The following is a 17,073-nucleotide window of genomic DNA, read 5'->3' on the forward strand; positions in this document are numbered from 1 at the left end:
ACCCAAAAACGTTGATTATGAATATATCATTTATCTTAACACATTTTCAAACTGACTCCCATTAACATTAATGCACGCATGAATATTGTCTTTGCAAATTAAATTTTGGATGTTTTTTTGTAAGATTACAGCCGTGTAATCTCTGAACAATCGTCTCAATCCATTCCGGGTTCTTGGTCGAGTTTTGTAAACTGCAGATGTGAGGTGACTGCACAGGAAAAATAATACTATAGATGTTAATGAAAGATAAAATATAAACGTAAAGAATAAACTATTAAAAGTTTTTATGCCGTTGTTAAAATCTATTAAATAACCCGACGTGTCCTGACTTTTGGGCCAACCTCCAATTGCACAATTCAGTTAGAGTATCTACTTCATCTTGTCCCATTGATCCAAATGAACACTGAGTAGTGTTTGTAGCAATTGCTGTTCCCAATCCATTCGTGTGAATTCCACATTCTTATGGTAAGGGCATCTATATCTATAACACAACCACCACTGACTTCCTCCAGCATGGTATGGTGATCCTGTTGATCCTACATGAATATTATATGGCAGCATAGCAAGTAGGTCGTCGACATGCCTGCACTGATTTCTTCAGTGTATGTGGATAAATGAAGCTGACGTAAAAACAATATTTTTGGTGCCTGCGATCGTGGCCTCTGCCTGATTCATATCATCCAGGTCACCCACTCCCAGATACCTCATCATCCCCCTTCTCATCCCACGCACACCACAGGAAGGGCAGCAGCACACGGATCAGGGAACACACACAAATCAGAGGGCCTCACGTTGAATGTTAACTACCTCGCCTGGTATACAGGAGGTCGTTGGTTCGATTCCGTCCCTGACGCCTGCTGGACATTTTGAGTTTGCATATTCTCCGGTTGTTTCCCTCCACATTTAGAAACATGCTTTCCAGAGTATGTATTTGGCTGATATAAATTTCCACATGATCAGCCACTTCATTGAGATATTATTTGTGATAGCCAGGTCACTTCTGAAAAATAGCTGTGTGGGCCTTACCTGGTAAAATAAAATATAGTTTAGTTACTAATAATGTGAAGAGAGCTTCACCGGGCAGGGAATGTGGCGGAGACTCAGGATGGGAATGGCTGTCAAATGAGAGAATCCATCCGCCACGGAGATGGAGCGATGAAATCGGCTCGTGAGCAGGAGCCGGATGGCTTGTTACACCGTGGGATTACGAGAGATGCTGATGGCTTTGGGGAGGCCTTCATCTGGCAGTAGATAGATCATGGCTGATGATGAATTAAAGAGGATTAACATTTGTACTGTTGTGCTTTTGACCGCTGCTTCGTGTTAAGTGCCCATGGGTGGAGTGGGAGTGCAGTGGCAACACAGCGCCCGGTCACCTGAGTTTGATTCCTGGCGAAGGTAAACATTTGCCGAGAAATATCCTGAACCGGTCGTGGGTATCACCAATCCGCACTGACCAGAGTGGCGAAGTATGGCCAAACGACCCCTATGACCGACATAGCCGACCGAGTTTGTCCGTAATCGCGTGTGTGTGTATGTTGTTGTGTGTAGTGTGTATGTTGTTGTGTGTAGTGTGTATGTTGTTGTGTGTAGTGTGTATGTTGTTGTGTGTAGTGTGTATGTTGTTGTGTGTAGTGCAGTGAATAGTGCACTGCACTACGAACCCGGTGATCCGAGTTCAATTCCCGTTTACGGTCACCAACACCGGTGACAATTATCTGAACCAGTCCTGGGCCTCCCCTAGGTAAACTTAGCCTTCAATGAGTACCTAGTGCGGTGTGTAGTAAATATCGTCACTGGGGAGACAAAGGCGAACGGGCGTGATGCTGGCCACTCACCCCCGTCGCGTGCTGCGCTGACCTTAATAGGTGCTCGCTAACAGCACTTGCCCCAACAGTCTGTTCCAGGCTATACAGGGCGGGATCTTTGTCTATTTTTTCGCGTGTAAAAAATTCCACCTCCCCCCTCCCCAGGTCCTCTTATTTGCCAGATGTTCGTGTCTGCTAATCAACGCGCACACACGCGCACACAATGCACGATATCAAAAGGCGTCATTTACATTTGAATGAACGACGTTGAACTGAAAGGAGATTGACGCGGAGGGCGACCCCCCCCCCCGCCACTCTGAAGCGGTGTAAATAACCAGAAATAACGCGCGCCACGCGGGTGTAGAGAGGGGGAGTTGAGTGGGTGGCGGTGAAGTCAGCCTCTGGTCGGAGGGATAAGAAGAAGTCGACCGTCATCATAACAACGGGCAGGCGATGATGCCGAAAGCTGTTTGCTGTTGGAGGCAGCGTTGGCGTGAGAGAGAGAGACCACAGGCCGTCAAATGTACTACAAAGACAAAGATCTCCCGTATAGCCTTGACAGACTGCTGGGGCAAGTGCTGTTAGCGAGCACTTATGAAGGCCGACACGGCACAAGAAGGGGTGGGTGCATACTCTTAGGTTTTTTCGGTAGAGTCACGTAGGTTAACATAATAATACAATAATAATAAATCACGACGTTTCGGAGGCAACACAAGTGTCCGTCTTCAGGTGGGACCGTCACAGCTAAATTTACTGTATCAAGTGACTTTACCGAAAAAAACCTAAGAGTATGAATCATTGCAGTCACGAAAGCTTCAAATCTAGAAGGGGTGGGTGGCCAACACCACGCCCGGCCGCCTTTGTCTCCCTCGTGGTGATGTTTACACACCGGACCGGGTACTCATTTGAAGCCGATTCGACCAACGGGAGGTCCCATGACCGGTTCAAATAATATAATCGTCACTGATGTGGGCCGTGAGCGGGGATTGAACTCGGGCCGCCGGGTTCGTAGCGCAGTGAGCTAACCGCTACACCACCGCTCCTAGCGCACGGTGTACTCCACACACAACTCCAGCGTGAGATCCAACCGGGGCAAGGGTCGAGGCACCGAGAAGCCAACTTCGCCCACACGAGGTCAGCAAGCGGCCTCGTAAGGTCAATCGCCTCTCTCCGTTCATCCTCGCAGCAGCGACAGCTGTTGGCTGGCCATCGAACAAAGGCGGTCACTTGCATCGTGTGTTTTCAGATGCGCTTCTGTGGCCGTCTGGAACGCTCTTCCTTCCGATATTAGGAAGCGACTGGAGCTATGCACTTTTACATCTACATCTAGAACTAATTTCTTTAGAACTGCTTTGGTGTTTAGTTGTCCTTACCCCGCACCTCCGAATAGCACGGTTGGCCACGTACGGTGCGAAAGAAGTTCAACAAACAGTCCATATGTACGTAGCGGCTAGGGTTGTGTGACAGTGGGATAGGTGTTACGATTATCACCCTCCTGCCTGTTTATTCTGGAATGTCTCAAGAGGACCGACTCTCAAAACTCCTTTTCAGGAGGGTCTTGGCAGGCTTTAGCGTAATTTTATCGGTGGATTTGTTGTTGTTCAATTGTCAACTTTGGACCGTGACGCCGGCCCACACTTGTGAACGATGTCACGGAAATCTTTAATGCACACCGTGGGAGCGGATGACATGCGTGGTATTAACCGGGGTGGCCGCTGGTGTCGAACCGTGGACCTCGTCGACAAGCGCGCTCCCTGCCGGGCCCCATAAAACAAATAGTCGCGGGAGGTGACGACGACGGGGAGAGCCAGGCTGGACGCAAAGGAAATGTGGATGATTTTTTAACCGGTTCTGGGTTCTCCCCTAGGTTGACTCAGCCTCAAATGAGTACCTGGTGTGGTTAAGCGTCAAAACTGGGGAGACAAAGACGGCCGGGCGTGGTTGCAGCCACCCCCCCCCCCTCATTCCCACGCGCACCGTGCTGGCCTTAATAGGTGCTTACTAACAGCACTTGCCCCAACAGTCTGTTATATGCTACACGGGTAGACATTTGTGGTTCGTTGTCTTTGTGTTCCCATCTGTCTCCTTTGGCATCTCCCTGTGTATCCATGTGTGTGTCCATATGTCCTCGTGTGTGCGTGCATATGTGTCTTTGTGGGTAGCGGTAGTGTAGCGGTTAGCGCGCTGCGCTACGAACCCAGGGACCCGAATTCGATTCCCGCTCATGACCAGCACCAGTGACGATTATTTGAACCGGTCCTGGGCCTCCCCCAAGTCGACTCAGCCTCAAATGAGTACCTGGAGCGGTGTGTAATTAGCATCGCCACTTGGGAGACAAAGGCGGCTGGGCGTGGTGCTGGCCACCCACCCCCTCGTGTGCCGTGCCGGCCTTCATAGGTGCTCGTTAACAGCACTTGCCCCAACAGTCGGTTCAGGCTATACGGGGGAGATCTTTGTCTTTATCCTTTGTCTTCATCTCCGTGTCTCTAGCAGTCGGGGCAAGGGGGTGGCAAGACTAAGCATCGGGTGTGCATAGGGTGCAATGTGGTCACAGCTGGCGAGACGCTGCGCTAATCTCAAGAGCGAATTACTCAGCGGGGGCTGATAACCAACACAGCGTGACCACCAGGGAGCCAGACAGCCACTCACACATCCCCTCCCCCCGAGCCCCCCACGTTGACCCCCCCCCCCATTCGGTTTGCCCGCACGCGCGTGACACTCCTGCTTCTGCATCTGCACGAATCTGCGTCTCTCCCTCGACATATCTGTGTTGTCTCCCAGTCGATGTGTCTCCCACCACTGCATTCTCTCCAAGTGTCTGTGTCTGTGTCTGCCAATCGACGTGCCTCTCCCCGTTGTCCCCGTGTCCCCGTGTTTCTGTCTCTCCCTCTCGGTTTCGCTATGCCGCTTATGCCTATCTGCACGGAGCCCAATGACGCTCATTGTTCAGACGGGGTGTAGCCATCAGACGCTGTAATAAGCACCGCCTGCCCTTCCCCCCCGTGAACAAATCACAAATAACAGCAGCTGGCATGTTGCTGCAGACGTTTCAATGAGACCCGTCTCGTCTGTAATCTGTGATACTGCGGTTTGTTTTGTTTTCTATGGTCATTCGCGATGGGTGCATTGCCACGGGTTTCTTCATGTGTGACATATGTGACGTCCATCGGTTGGGTGGGCAAGATGCTCAACTGGGCAGGAATCCAAAATGTCACCAAATTTGGGGGTTAAAGAAAAGGTCAGCGTTCATTTGTGCAAGTGTCAATTTTATGACAAATCAGTAATGAAATCCATTTTATGAAATTGACAATAAAAAGCATGGGTCTACTATAGAAACGGATGGGCCATTTTGTCAGATATCAGTCAAGTTAAGTCATTTAACTGGGATGATTTGGGGCCTCATCGTTTTTTGTGCCACTGCATTGACAGCCGGAGGGAACGAGCGATGGTTTTTTGATTTGCATTCTGCGATAGACATCTGCGAAAGCAGCAAGGAAAGCTCGGCTGACTGTGAAAGCCACTATATTGTGCAAGGACCACACACTGTACTCTGCATCCTATAAATACACGCACGCAACCCGACAACCCATCCATCATGCATCTGACATTCTGTCCGTGCATCTTACATCTGTGCGCGTGACTATATTTGCAGTCTTTCAAGTGAGAATTTTAAAAATAATAGAACAAATTAGGCTGTTATATATTAAAAAAAGAGTTTTAGAGGAGGGATGTTTAATGTTTCGGTGTGGTGACATCCTTGAATAATTTTATAAATCCCAAAACTATTTATTTTTGGTTTGGGACCAATTTTGAGGAATGCCACATGGCTCGCCTGCCCACTCTCGAAGTCTGAGGCCTCAACTCCCAGAGCCAACCCCACCTTCACAACCAGTGATGGCTAGGTGGGGTGCCACGGTGGCGAGATTTTGACTACCTCGCCTGGTATACAGGAGTTCATGGGTTTCATCCCGACCCTGATACCTGTATATATGGAGTTCTCTCCCCGTGGTCACCTGAAACATCTAAACTAAAACTATTCAACTTAAGTATTTTTATTTTACCAGGTGAGGGCCACTGAGCTGCATAAGTATAAATGTTTCGCCAGTGTGGTGATTTAATGGCCTCGCAAATTTTTTTTATCCAGCTTATGAACTCAAACAAAATGTGTGTCCGGTACACGGTACGTTGTTCGAGCTTTCACCGAATTCATAAAATCTCGGCTCCAAAGCCTAACATTCACACAAATAGACTATGACTGACATGTGACTGACACGTGTCCAGTGTCGAGAAGGGCCAGGTGAGTAAATGGAGGAGTCGGTAAACGATGATGTCATCTTCTGGGACCATTCGCGGACGTTGCATGACGCGCTGCTGGCTGGCGATAACGCCACAGCGCACAGCGACGAGGCTCGGGTAGCACAATCGGGATGCAGCCTGTTCTCCTGTAACGCGGTGGTATAACGCGGCTCCTGAAGAACACCGTGTTATGGAAAAATCGCGTTCAAATAAATCTGATAGCACTGTCCGCGATAACACGTGACATGCGTAACGCAGGCCGAGCAAAGACTTGAGGCGCGTGGGTAGCATCTAGAGGCATCCAGCAGCAGTGGCGGCTCCTGCAAAATCTCTCAGGGGGGGCAAATGTCTGGATGATTGATAAGGATAAGGTTCACCCATGCAATGGATAAATTAACAGCTTAAGCATGTAAAGGCAACTTCACTTCTTTAATATTAATGAAAAATAAAGTGACTCTTACAATACATCCTGTTTGTTTCTATACTCACTATTATTACAATCCACTCAGGTTCTTTTATTAAAGATTCCACTGGGTGGCGACAAATAATATTGTTGACTGAAACGTGCTTACGTATGATGACGTAAGCACGTTAGTGCGAGCCCTCCCGGAAGCCATAGAGAATGCATTGCAGCGCCCGCCGTTCAAAAAAAAACATCTTTGAATGTAAGTCTATGGGCACACTCTGGGCGATTCTCAGCCGGAGTGAAATCGCCCAAAAAGAGGCGATACTCCACAGAACGTGACATGACGTTGATTGGACTATATCCAGAGGCACAGTAACGGCAAGTGTGACTCTGTGGTTGAATGACATTGGTGGTGCGTCGCCCAATCGCCCTAATGAAGAAACCGCCCCTGTCCAGCAGCATCCCAATGCCTTGTGACACCAATTATTCCTACTCGCGGGACGTAGTTACGTTCGCTCGATCGCACTATATCCAATTCTTATCCACGTCATGACAAAAAAAAGGTGTTCCCCAATACATCAATCGCGTTGTACCCGATTCGCGTCGTGAAAACGTGCGGCGTTATAGGAGAACGGACCGTTTAACGCGATGTAAATACAACGGGTAAAGCGGCAAAGTCGCAGCCCCGCAATGGCCTGTTCATGCCCCTGCTGGCGGAAGAGCCTCCACGCGAGAGCGGCTCTCGTATAGAGAGCTCCCCCCGCTCAGGGCGTGTGGCGCCGCCCCTCCACGCTGGGACAGACGTCTTGGCAGGAGTGGGAATACCCACACTTTGCCCCACCACACTGCGGCCTGCCAATCGATGAACTGTGGTGCGCACATTTATACCGGCTGGGTGGATAGAGGCAGGATTGGGGGGGGGGGGAGATTATAATAAACTGGCACATTTGTTTCAACCGCCGTGCCGGGAGATCGAACCGGCGACCTCTGGATCAGAGCGAAGTGAAACAGTACATATGCGAATGACTTTATTTATATTTTTGTTGATATTTTATATCGCGTTTATGAACTCTTGCTGCCGTGTCTGTCTGCTGGCCGGATCATCCTTGAAAAAGAGCCGCATAGCTCAGTAGGGAAATTCACTCGGATAATATCAACGTCTGATTTTGGATCGCAAGCGCACCGCCATAACCGCAGCACTTGAACGCTAAAAATGACAAGGTCACGATCGCTATCTATTACCACATGCCAAGTGTTTCCTTGCGGGCACTTTGGCCCATCTGGACGACTGGCAAGGATCCAGGAGACGACACAGCGAACCGGGTGCGGATCAACGCTATCTGGCCACTGGATCAGGCGTGAGTTTTGCCAATCTCATTACGATGCCCCAGTTTGACCGAGCAAGTTCGTCGTGTAAATGTCCGGCAACATTTTTTTTTCCCTTCGAATTCCCACGAATCAATTCCTGGACGCGGGGCTTCCGTGGAACAATCGGCCAGGCGCTCCATCTGTCATCACCGCTCCCCCTACGCTGCCCATTATAGATATTTACAAGCTTTTGTTCCGTAAACCAACCTCCAATAATCTCCCGCCCTGAGCGCTCCGAGTTTAGCCAAGTGATGTTCGTTGTGTGGAGGACGCTGCTGCGTTTGGGAAGATCCATTTTGTGCGTGCGTGCTATTGCTCGCCTGCATGCATTAATGCGCGTGGATTGTGGATTCCCAGGTGATCGTCTCCATCCACAAAGCAGTACATTCTGCGTGTGCGTGCGTCTTGTGATGACTAAATATAGACGCTGATCCTGAGGTATTGTCACGCAGCATGAGCAGACACGTACGTGCTTCCATGTGTATGACTGTGTATTATGTATGTCTGCGTGTTCCAATTTGTACATGTTACAAATGTATGTCAAGTGTTTGCTGCACTCGTATGAATGTGGGAAGCTGTCGTGCAGTGGTTAGCGTTCTGTGCCACGAACCCGGTGACCCGAGTTCGATTCCCGCGCACGGTCAACACCAGAGACGATTGCGACATCTCAACCGGTCCTGGGCCGCCTCCCCTAGGTCGGCTCAACCTCAAATTAGTTACTGGTGTGGTGTGTAAACATCCCTGCTGGAGAGACAAAGGCGGCCGGACGTGGTGCTGACCACCCACCTCCTCGTGAACCATGCCAGCCTGCTCGTGAACAGCACTTGCCGCCAACAGTCTGTTAAGGCTACACGAGGGATCTTTGTATTTGTCATAAATGTACATTTTTAATGCTGGATGGACAGAGGTTTGCAAGAAACCTGCCCCATTGCACCAACTGCCACGCCGGGAGATTGAACCGGCGACCTCTGGATCGCAAGTGGACCGTGCCGACCATGCCACCACGGCACAGTCCCGGCGAGTTGAGTGTTGTCGCGGTCACGCACATCGATGTCAAGCGGAATACGAACGTGGCCTGATCCTTTTGCAAAGAAACTTAGCTGAAATAAAGTAGGGGATAATACGAAGTTGAATGCTTATACGTGGGCCTGGGTTATGCCACCCCATCCTGTTGTAATGTCAGTCTTAATAGGAGCTCGCTAACAGCAGTGGTTTCCCTGTGCTCTGTAGCGGTGGTGCGGAAGCTACCACCGGGTTGAACTTCGTTTCACACGGCCTGCAGCCGCATGAGGTCACCCGCATCGAAACTGTCGGCAAACGAAATGTATCCATCGCTGCAAGCATCTGAGCCGCGCTGATCGGGTACTAAGAGGGGAAATAGATTCGACCTGGTAACAACACTCTGTGTTTCTAATTTGTGCACTGCCAAAAGTGGCTCAGCTGTGTGTTTTTATAAACTATTGTTTATTATACCAGCTATATAGCCCATTGAGCTATATCGCTCTTATGCAGACGCGACCTGGCCACAAATGATAGCTCAACGAAGTGGCTTTATCGCGTGGAAATTCATAGCAGCCAAATATTCGAAATGCGTGTTTCTAAATTTGGAGGGAAAAACCGGAGGACACGAAGAAATATCCGCGCGACCATGGGGAGAGCGTGCAAACTCCACACATACGGGCATCAGGGTCCGGATCGAACCCCCGAGCTCCTACATACCAGACGAGGCAGTTAACATCCCCACCCCTGCAATACCCCGGCGGCCCCATCCTAATGTGGGATCGCCCCAAGATGTGTCAAGGTGGCATTCAGCCACGCAGTATGTAAAAGGTTTCTCCAGCCCTGCCCTTTGCCCTATGAGGTTGACCGGAGCGTCTGCTTGCTGTGCGTGTGCCCCGACTCCAGTACTGGATGAACGAGTACACCTCCACCATTGGCATCGGCATCTTTCACTCGGGCATCCAGGTGTACGGGCGAGGTGAGTGGACACCCACGCACCTGTGCCGCTACCCCCTAGACCAGGGGTCGGCAACCTACGGCTCCGGAGCCGCATGCGGCTCTTTACGGGCTGCTTCTTGACGATATGTACAGTATGTACTCAGATGCATCGCGGCTCTTGAAATACTGAATTTTGTACCGAATTGGAAAGAAATGGCTCTTCTTGTTATTTTGGTTGCCGACCCCTGCCCTAGACTATTGTGAAGTGGTAAGAGACGACGTCTCACACTCACTGAGCCGCACCGCCGAGAGATCCCGGCCGCCCGTAAGGGGCCGTCCATAAATGACGTCACACACCTAGGGGGGGGGGGAGAGGGGTCAGACATTTGTGACGATGTGTGACAAAGGGGGGGGGGGGGGTTGAGAAATGTGACGTCACATCAGAGTGCAGCGGCGCATTAAATACGCACTACAATGACAATAGTTTAAAGCGATTTGAAGCATGTTTTTTTTTGGGGGGAGGGCAGAGCTTTGTGACGTCATATTTGAGGAGGGGGGGTCTGACTTTTTGTGACGCCGTGTGACTAGGGGGGGGGGGAGGTGGTCAAAAATCGTCCAAAATCGCGTGACGTCATTTATGGACGGCCCCTAAATAAACCGGGCTCTCAAGTGTTAAAGTGTTGATGGTTGCCCAAGTTTCTATTTTGGGTTTATCCTTGGCTCTATTGTATTCTGAAATAGATTTTTTTTTCTGCTGTGGCAGTGTTTTATTTGAATATTTGCAGTTTTTTTACTGCTGGTGTACAGCACTTTGAGTCTATTGTTATTACGTTTCAGCCTAGTCATCAGTATCTGCAAGGGAAAACATTTTTCAAAATTGGTTCCGTATTTTTTATCGTGACTAAATTTCTAGCTCTTAGAATAAAAAATAAAAGTTTATTATTATTATTATGCGACAAACATTACCCTCGTATGACAAGGCGGGTAGGAAAGTGCTGCCCCTTACTGTATGGACTGTAGGTCACTCAAAGGGATCTCAGACGTAGCTCTGTGGTATCCGCTTCAGTGGGCTGTCCTGTGTCAGCTCCGAATGGAGTCTTTTACGTCTCACCATTTGACACCAATCGAGATGAAATTGTGACTGTTCTTTTGTGCAGTTCATTGGTGAGCGGGCTGACACCATCAACTCACTGTCCACTTCAGAACCCGGTTGTAATCGCCGATCCCTGAAATTCGAACCCAGGATTGCGGAAGTGTCGGCATGCCACTCTTGACCTCTGAGCCAGCCGGTCACCTCCGTGCGAATGCACGTGCGACTGGGCTGGTGTATGGACACGGCCAAACGGTAGAGCGCGCTTGCAGCTTGTCACGTAAAGTTCGCGGTTCGAGCCCAGCGGCCGTGCTGGCTAATCCTCCGGGCGGCCGTTCAACAGAAGGTGCGCACCGTCCGCAGCACCGGTGGACGTTAAAATGTCCGGTGAAGTTATTCGTAAACAAAAATTAAAGGAGTAGGCCATGTCTGCTGGCAATCATGGTAACAAACATTTGGCGAGTTTGAAAATTACCCGACAATTCCATAATTGGGTAAAACCACGTGGCGACATGGCCCCCCTATGGTGAAACTCTCGCGGTTTAGAATCGTCCATGAAACAACGGCGCGGTCCTTCACCGCGGGAACGGCACGGCGCGGCCACCACCCGCACTAGCGATTCGACTCCCGACGTGTCCGTATGTGGGTGCAGAGTTTGCGTACGGGGGCCACCCGTACCCGTTCAGCGGCGTGTTCGAGATCGTCCCTGGAGACGTCGCAGAGCTGGGGGAGACGTTCAAGTTCAAGTGAGCAGCTCCCCACGCTCCTACACACAATGCCACGTGGTCAATCCAGTAAGCACCATGACCAGGGCCGGATTTAGCAGAGGGGTGGGTTATCAAGTGGGGTGGATTTAGCAGAGGAGGTGGGTTATCCAGTGGAGTGGATTTAGCAGGGAGGTGGGTTATCCAGTGATGTGGATTTAGCAGAGGGGGTTGGTTATCTAGTGGTGTGGATTTAGCAGAGGGGGTGGGTTCTCCAGTGGTGTGGATTTAGCAGAGGAGGCGGGTTATCCAGTGGCGTGGATTTAGCAGAGGGGGTGGGTTATCCAGTGGTGTGGATTTAGCAGAGGAGGCGGGTTATCCAGTGGCGTGGATTTAGCAGAGGGGGTGGGTTATACAGTGGCGTGGATTTAGCAGAGGGGGTGGGTTATCCAGTGGCGTGGATTTAGCAGGGAGGGTGGGTTATCCAGTGGCGTGGATTTAGCAGAGGGGGTGGGTTATCCAGTGGTGTGGATTTAGCAGAGGGGGTGGGTTATCCAGTGGCGTGGATTTAGCAGAGGGGGTGGGTTATCCAGTGGCGTGGATTTAGCAGAGGGGGTGGGTTATCCAGTGGCGTGGATTTAGCAGGGAGGGTGGGTTATCCAGTGGTGTGGATTTAGCAGAGGGGGTGGGTTATCCAGTGGTGTGGATTTAGCAGGGAGGGTGGGTTATCCAGTGGCGTGGATTTAGCAGAGGGGGTGGGTTATCCAGTGGTGTGGATTTAGCAGGGAGGGTGGGTTATCCAGTGGCGTGGATTTAGCAGAGGGGGTGGGTTATCCAGTGGTTTGGATTTAGCAGGGAGGGTGTGTTCTCCAGTGGTGTGGATTTAGCAGAGGGGGTGGGTTATCCAGTGGCGTGGATTTAGCAGAGGGGGTGGGTTATCCAGTGGTGTGGATTTAGCAGGGAGGGTGGGTTATCCAGTGGCGTGGATTTAGCAGAGGGGGTGGGTTATCCAGTGGTGTGGATTTAGCAGGGAGGGTGTGTTCTCCAGTGGTGTGGATTTAGCAGAGGGGGTGGGTTATCCAGTGGCGTGGATTTAGCAGAGGGGGTGGGTTATCCAGTGGCGTGGATTTAGCAGAGGGGGTGGGTTATCCAGTGGCGTGGATTTAGCAGAGGGGGTGGGTTATCCAGTGGCGTGGATTTAGCAGAGGGGGTGGGTTATCCAGTGGCGTGGATTTAGCAGAGGGGGTGGGTTATCCAGTGGTGTGGATTTAGCAGAGGGGGTGGGTTATCCAGTGGCGTGGATTTAGCAGAGGGGGTGGGTTATCCAGTGGAGTGGATTTAGCAGAGGGGGTGGGTTATCCAGTGGCGTGGATTTAGCAGAGGGGGTGGGTTATCCAGTGGTGTGGATTTAGCAGAGGGGGTGGGTTATCCAGTGGTGTGGATTTAGCAGAGGGGGTGGGTTATCCAGTGGCGTGGATTTAGCAGAGGGGGTGGGTTATCCAGTGGTGTGGATTTAGCAGAGGGGGTGGGTTATCCAGTGGCGTGGATTTAGCAGAGGGGGTGGGTTATCCAGTGGCGTGGATTTAGCAGAGGGGGTGGGTTATCCAGTGGCGTGGATTTAGCAGAGGGGGTGGGTTATCCAGTGGTGTGGATTTAGCAGAGGGGGTGGGTTATCCAGTGGCGTGGATTTAGCAGAGGGGGTGGGTTATCCAGTGGAGTGGATTTAGCAGGGAGGTGGGTTATCCAGTGATGTGGATTTAGCAGAGGGGGTTGGTTATCTAGTGGCGTGGATTTAGCAGAGGGGGTGGGTTATCCAGTTGTGTGGATTTAGCAGAGGGGGTGGGTTCTCCAGTGGTGTGGATTTAGCAGAGGAGGCGGGTTATCCAGTGGCGTGGATTTAGCAGAGGGGGTGGGTTATCCAGTGGCGTGGATTTAGCAGAGGGGGTGGGTTATCCAGTGGCGTGGATTTAGCAGAGGGGGTGGGTTATCCAGTGGCGTGGATTTAGCAGGGAGGGTGGGTTATCCAGTGGTGTGGATTTAGCAGAGGGGGTGGGTTATCCAGTGGTGTGGATTTAGCAGGGAGGGTGGGTTATCCAGTGGTGTGGATTTAGCAGAGGGGGTGGGTTATCCAGTGGTGTGGATTTAGCAGAGGGGGTGGGTTCTCCAGTGGTGTGGATTTAGCAGAGGAGGCGGGTTATCCAGTGGTGTGGATTTAGCAGAGGGGGTGGGTTATCCAGTGGTGTGGATTTAGCAGAGGGGGTGGGTTATCCAGTGGCGTGGATTTAGCAGAGGGGGTGGGTTATCCAGTGGCGTGGATTTAGCAGAGGGGGTGGGTTATCCAGTGGTGTGGATTTAGCAGGGAGGGTGGGTTATCCAGTGGTGTGGATTTAGCAGAGGGGGTGGGTTATCCAGTGGTGTGGATTTAGCAGGGAGGGTGGGTTATCCAGTGGTGTGGATTTAGCAGAGGGGGTGGGTTATCCAGTGGTGTGGATTTAGCAGAGGGGGTGGGTTCTCCAGTGGTGTGGATTTAGCAGAGGAGGCGGGTTATCCAGTGGTGTGGATTTAGCAGAGGGGGTGGGTTATCCAGTGGCGTGGATTTAGCAGAGGGGGTGGGTTATCCAGTGGCGTGGATTTAGCAGAGGGGGTGGGTTATCCAGTGGTGTGGATTTAGCAGGGAGGGTGTGTTCTCCAGTGGTGTGGATTTAGCAGAGGGGGTGGGTTATCCAGTGGCGTGGATTTAGCAGAGGGGGTGGGTTATCCAGTGGCGTGGATTTAGCAGAGGGGGTGGGTTATCCAGTGGTGTGGATTTAGCAGAGGGGGTGGGTTATCCAGTGGCGTGGATTTAGCAGAGGGGGTGGGTTATCCAGTGGTGTGGATTTAGCAGAGGGGGTGGGTTATCCAGTGGCGTGGATTTAGCAGAGGGGTGGGTTATCCAGTGGTGTGGATTTAGCAGAGGGGGTGGGTTATCCAGTGGCGTGGATTTAGCAGAGGAGGTGGGTTATCCAGTGGTGTGGATTTAGCAGTCTCATTCAAGCAACAGCACGTACCGTGGTCACGCACGCGTGGCCCACCGACCGCTATCCTCTCACCCCCCAGGGAGGCGATCATGCTGGGCACCACCGACTTTGCGGAGGAGGACGTCGCCCAGATTGTGGAGGAGCTGGGCAAGGACTTCAAAGGCAACGCCTACCACCTCATCAACAAGAACTGCAACCACTTTACCGCCGGCCTGGCCGAGGTGCGGATGTGTGTTTATTTATTAATTTATACTGAGCACAGTTGCCCAAAGGCCCAAACACCGAGTATCCAGCAACCAAACGTCGCTGTTGCAGTAGTAATACGTAAAGAGTGCGCATGTTACTTGGATCGAGCGAGGTGTGAAGCACCTGGGAGACGCGACGATGCAAGGGAATGTGAAAGTCGAGCAGTGCAAGGGAATACGCTGTGAGAGAAGTACGTACGTATGCACGTTGAACTTCTTTCGCAGGGAAGTACTCATCAGAAGTGCTGTGACCTGCAGCGCGGCGGTTTGAACACAAGAGTTTGGTAGACGGTGGCCCATGGAGCTCATGATGGTTGCTGTGTTCGAGTTGTACCGGCTGACGTCGTGTGCGGTGAAAGTCTCATTAGCCCCCCCCCCACCCCTGGCCCTGCCTGGCCCCTGGAGCCAGATTGAGGTGTCTTGTGAGACCAGCAGCGCATCACCATCTTGGTTTTCCTGCTCGGTAAGTCAAACAGCCAGTGGGAGGGACAAAAAAACCGTGAGGAATCCTGGGCTGGGCTGGCTCGGCATGGATGTGCCAGTGGAGAATGGGCGGGGTTGGTCGGTCACCACATGGTTGAGAGCCACAGCGAATCATGAAGTAGTAGAGCAAGTAGGTTGTTAACCCTTTCCCATTCCGATGACGAACACGTACGTACATGTACGTACGTACGTTTTTCTTGCGATTCTGGAATCGGAAGGAAAAGGCCATGCGGGGAGGACGTGTGGCACAGTTTGGCAGCAGTTTTCGTAGAGTGTGGTCGGGTCGCTACAGTTCTCTGTGGTGAGTACAACGTCTTTAAAAACAACAACGCTACGCCTCTCTAAATAAATTAACGCTGAGCCGCTCGCGCGTTCCGAGATTCGGCGGTGAAGGGTGACACCTGTCCTGCGACTTGCAGTCGTCATCGGAACAGGAAAGAGTTTCAATGTACGTAGCTGCCATTTGTTTTCCACGCACTCTGGGCGCTCCATTCCCTTCCACGTCCAAAAATGGGGGTTCGTTCACCAAAAACCATCCCAAGCAGCGGCCACTTGAAAAAAAAACGTCTTGGAACTCGTTGGCGCAGTGAATCTTTCCTGTGGCGGAGGCGTTTGAAACGTCAACGAATTTGTGATTCACAATTGGGGGGAAGGCGTCGCTGCTCTAAACTGATGAACACAGCTGACCACAGCCATCCCTCTTGAAAAGTCAAAACTGCAATCGTAAATTCGTAATGCGAGCCTGCTTTATATAAACCCATCTGAGTTATTTCAGCTCCCCCCCCCAATCGATTTATAAGCAGCGCATGTTAATTTAAGCGGGGGCGGGAAAAGGCGGAGAGAGGGAACGTCATTAAAAATGCAACGCTTCTCAGTTCCGCCACGCATTAATGTTTTAGCTGCTGCTTCCCAAAAAATATTGAACCGATCGGACAAATTTGTTGAGGGAAAGATGTGCTGTTCGTTTAACTTTTCTGTGTGTACTGTATTTTGTCGAGAGAAACGACAGTTTAGTTTACAACGTGCTGACACTTTAGATGGTTATGCACTCTCTCATCATCATTAGCCATGAGCAATCCACTGCTGGATGAAGGCCTTCCTCCCCAAGCCGTCTCGATCCATCGTGGTCCTGTGTTGTAACCAATCACCGAGCTCCTGCACGAGAGAAGATTTCATTGCTTTCACCTATGCAGTGGATGTCCTCCCAGGCGCGTCCCATCCTTTGGCTGCCACTCCAGCATTAGATTCGACTAACGTGTGCGGTGCCACAGTGGCGACATGTTAACTACTTCGCCTGGCATGCAGGAGGTCGTGGGTTCGATCCCGACACTGATGACTGCATATTTGGAGTTTGTGTGTGTCTCTCTCTCTCCCTGTGGTAGCGTGGATTTTTCTCCGGGCCCTCCGGTTTTTCCCTCCACATTTAGAATCAACATCACGCGTTTAGAGTATTTGGCTGCTATAAATGTAAACGTGAGCTATCATTTGTGGCCAGGTCGCTTCCAAAAACGAGCTATACAGCATAACTCAGTGGGCCTTGGTAAATTTACATTTAAAAAAATTGTTTAGTTTTAGTCTCGACCACCGGCCATCGTGCCCTCCTATGCTACACTGGCCCAATTCATCGGACAGCAAATACCCACAAAACAGAGAGCATATGCGGGGGGTGGGGGGGTCTTCCAAGTTTGCCTTCTGCTGTGATATGGGGGAGGGTGGGT

General features: G+C 51.1%; 1 protein-coding gene across 2 annotated transcripts in view; it reads left to right on the plus strand.

The window, feature by feature from the left end:
* LOC133352688 (deubiquitinase DESI2-like) overlaps positions 1–17,073 on the plus strand; it is a 50,463-nt gene that overhangs the window by 24,792 nt on the left and 8,598 nt on the right. For both annotated transcript variants that reach the window (XM_061568498.1, XM_061568499.1), the window contains 3 exons: positions 9,784–9,856; positions 11,559–11,652; positions 14,707–14,848. In XM_061568498.1, the coding sequence (XP_061424482.1) occupies positions 9,784–9,856; positions 11,559–11,652; positions 14,707–14,848 (309 nt within the window). The remainder of the gene's footprint in view (positions 1–9,783; positions 9,857–11,558; positions 11,653–14,706; positions 14,849–17,073) is intronic.

This window comes from Lethenteron reissneri, chromosome 41, assembly GCF_015708825.2.
Source record: "Lethenteron reissneri isolate LAM-NWPU_2019-01 chromosome 41, ASM1570882v1, whole genome shotgun sequence".
In the NCBI taxonomy this organism is placed as follows: domain Eukaryota; kingdom Metazoa; phylum Chordata; class Hyperoartia; order Petromyzontiformes; family Petromyzontidae; genus Lethenteron; species Lethenteron reissneri.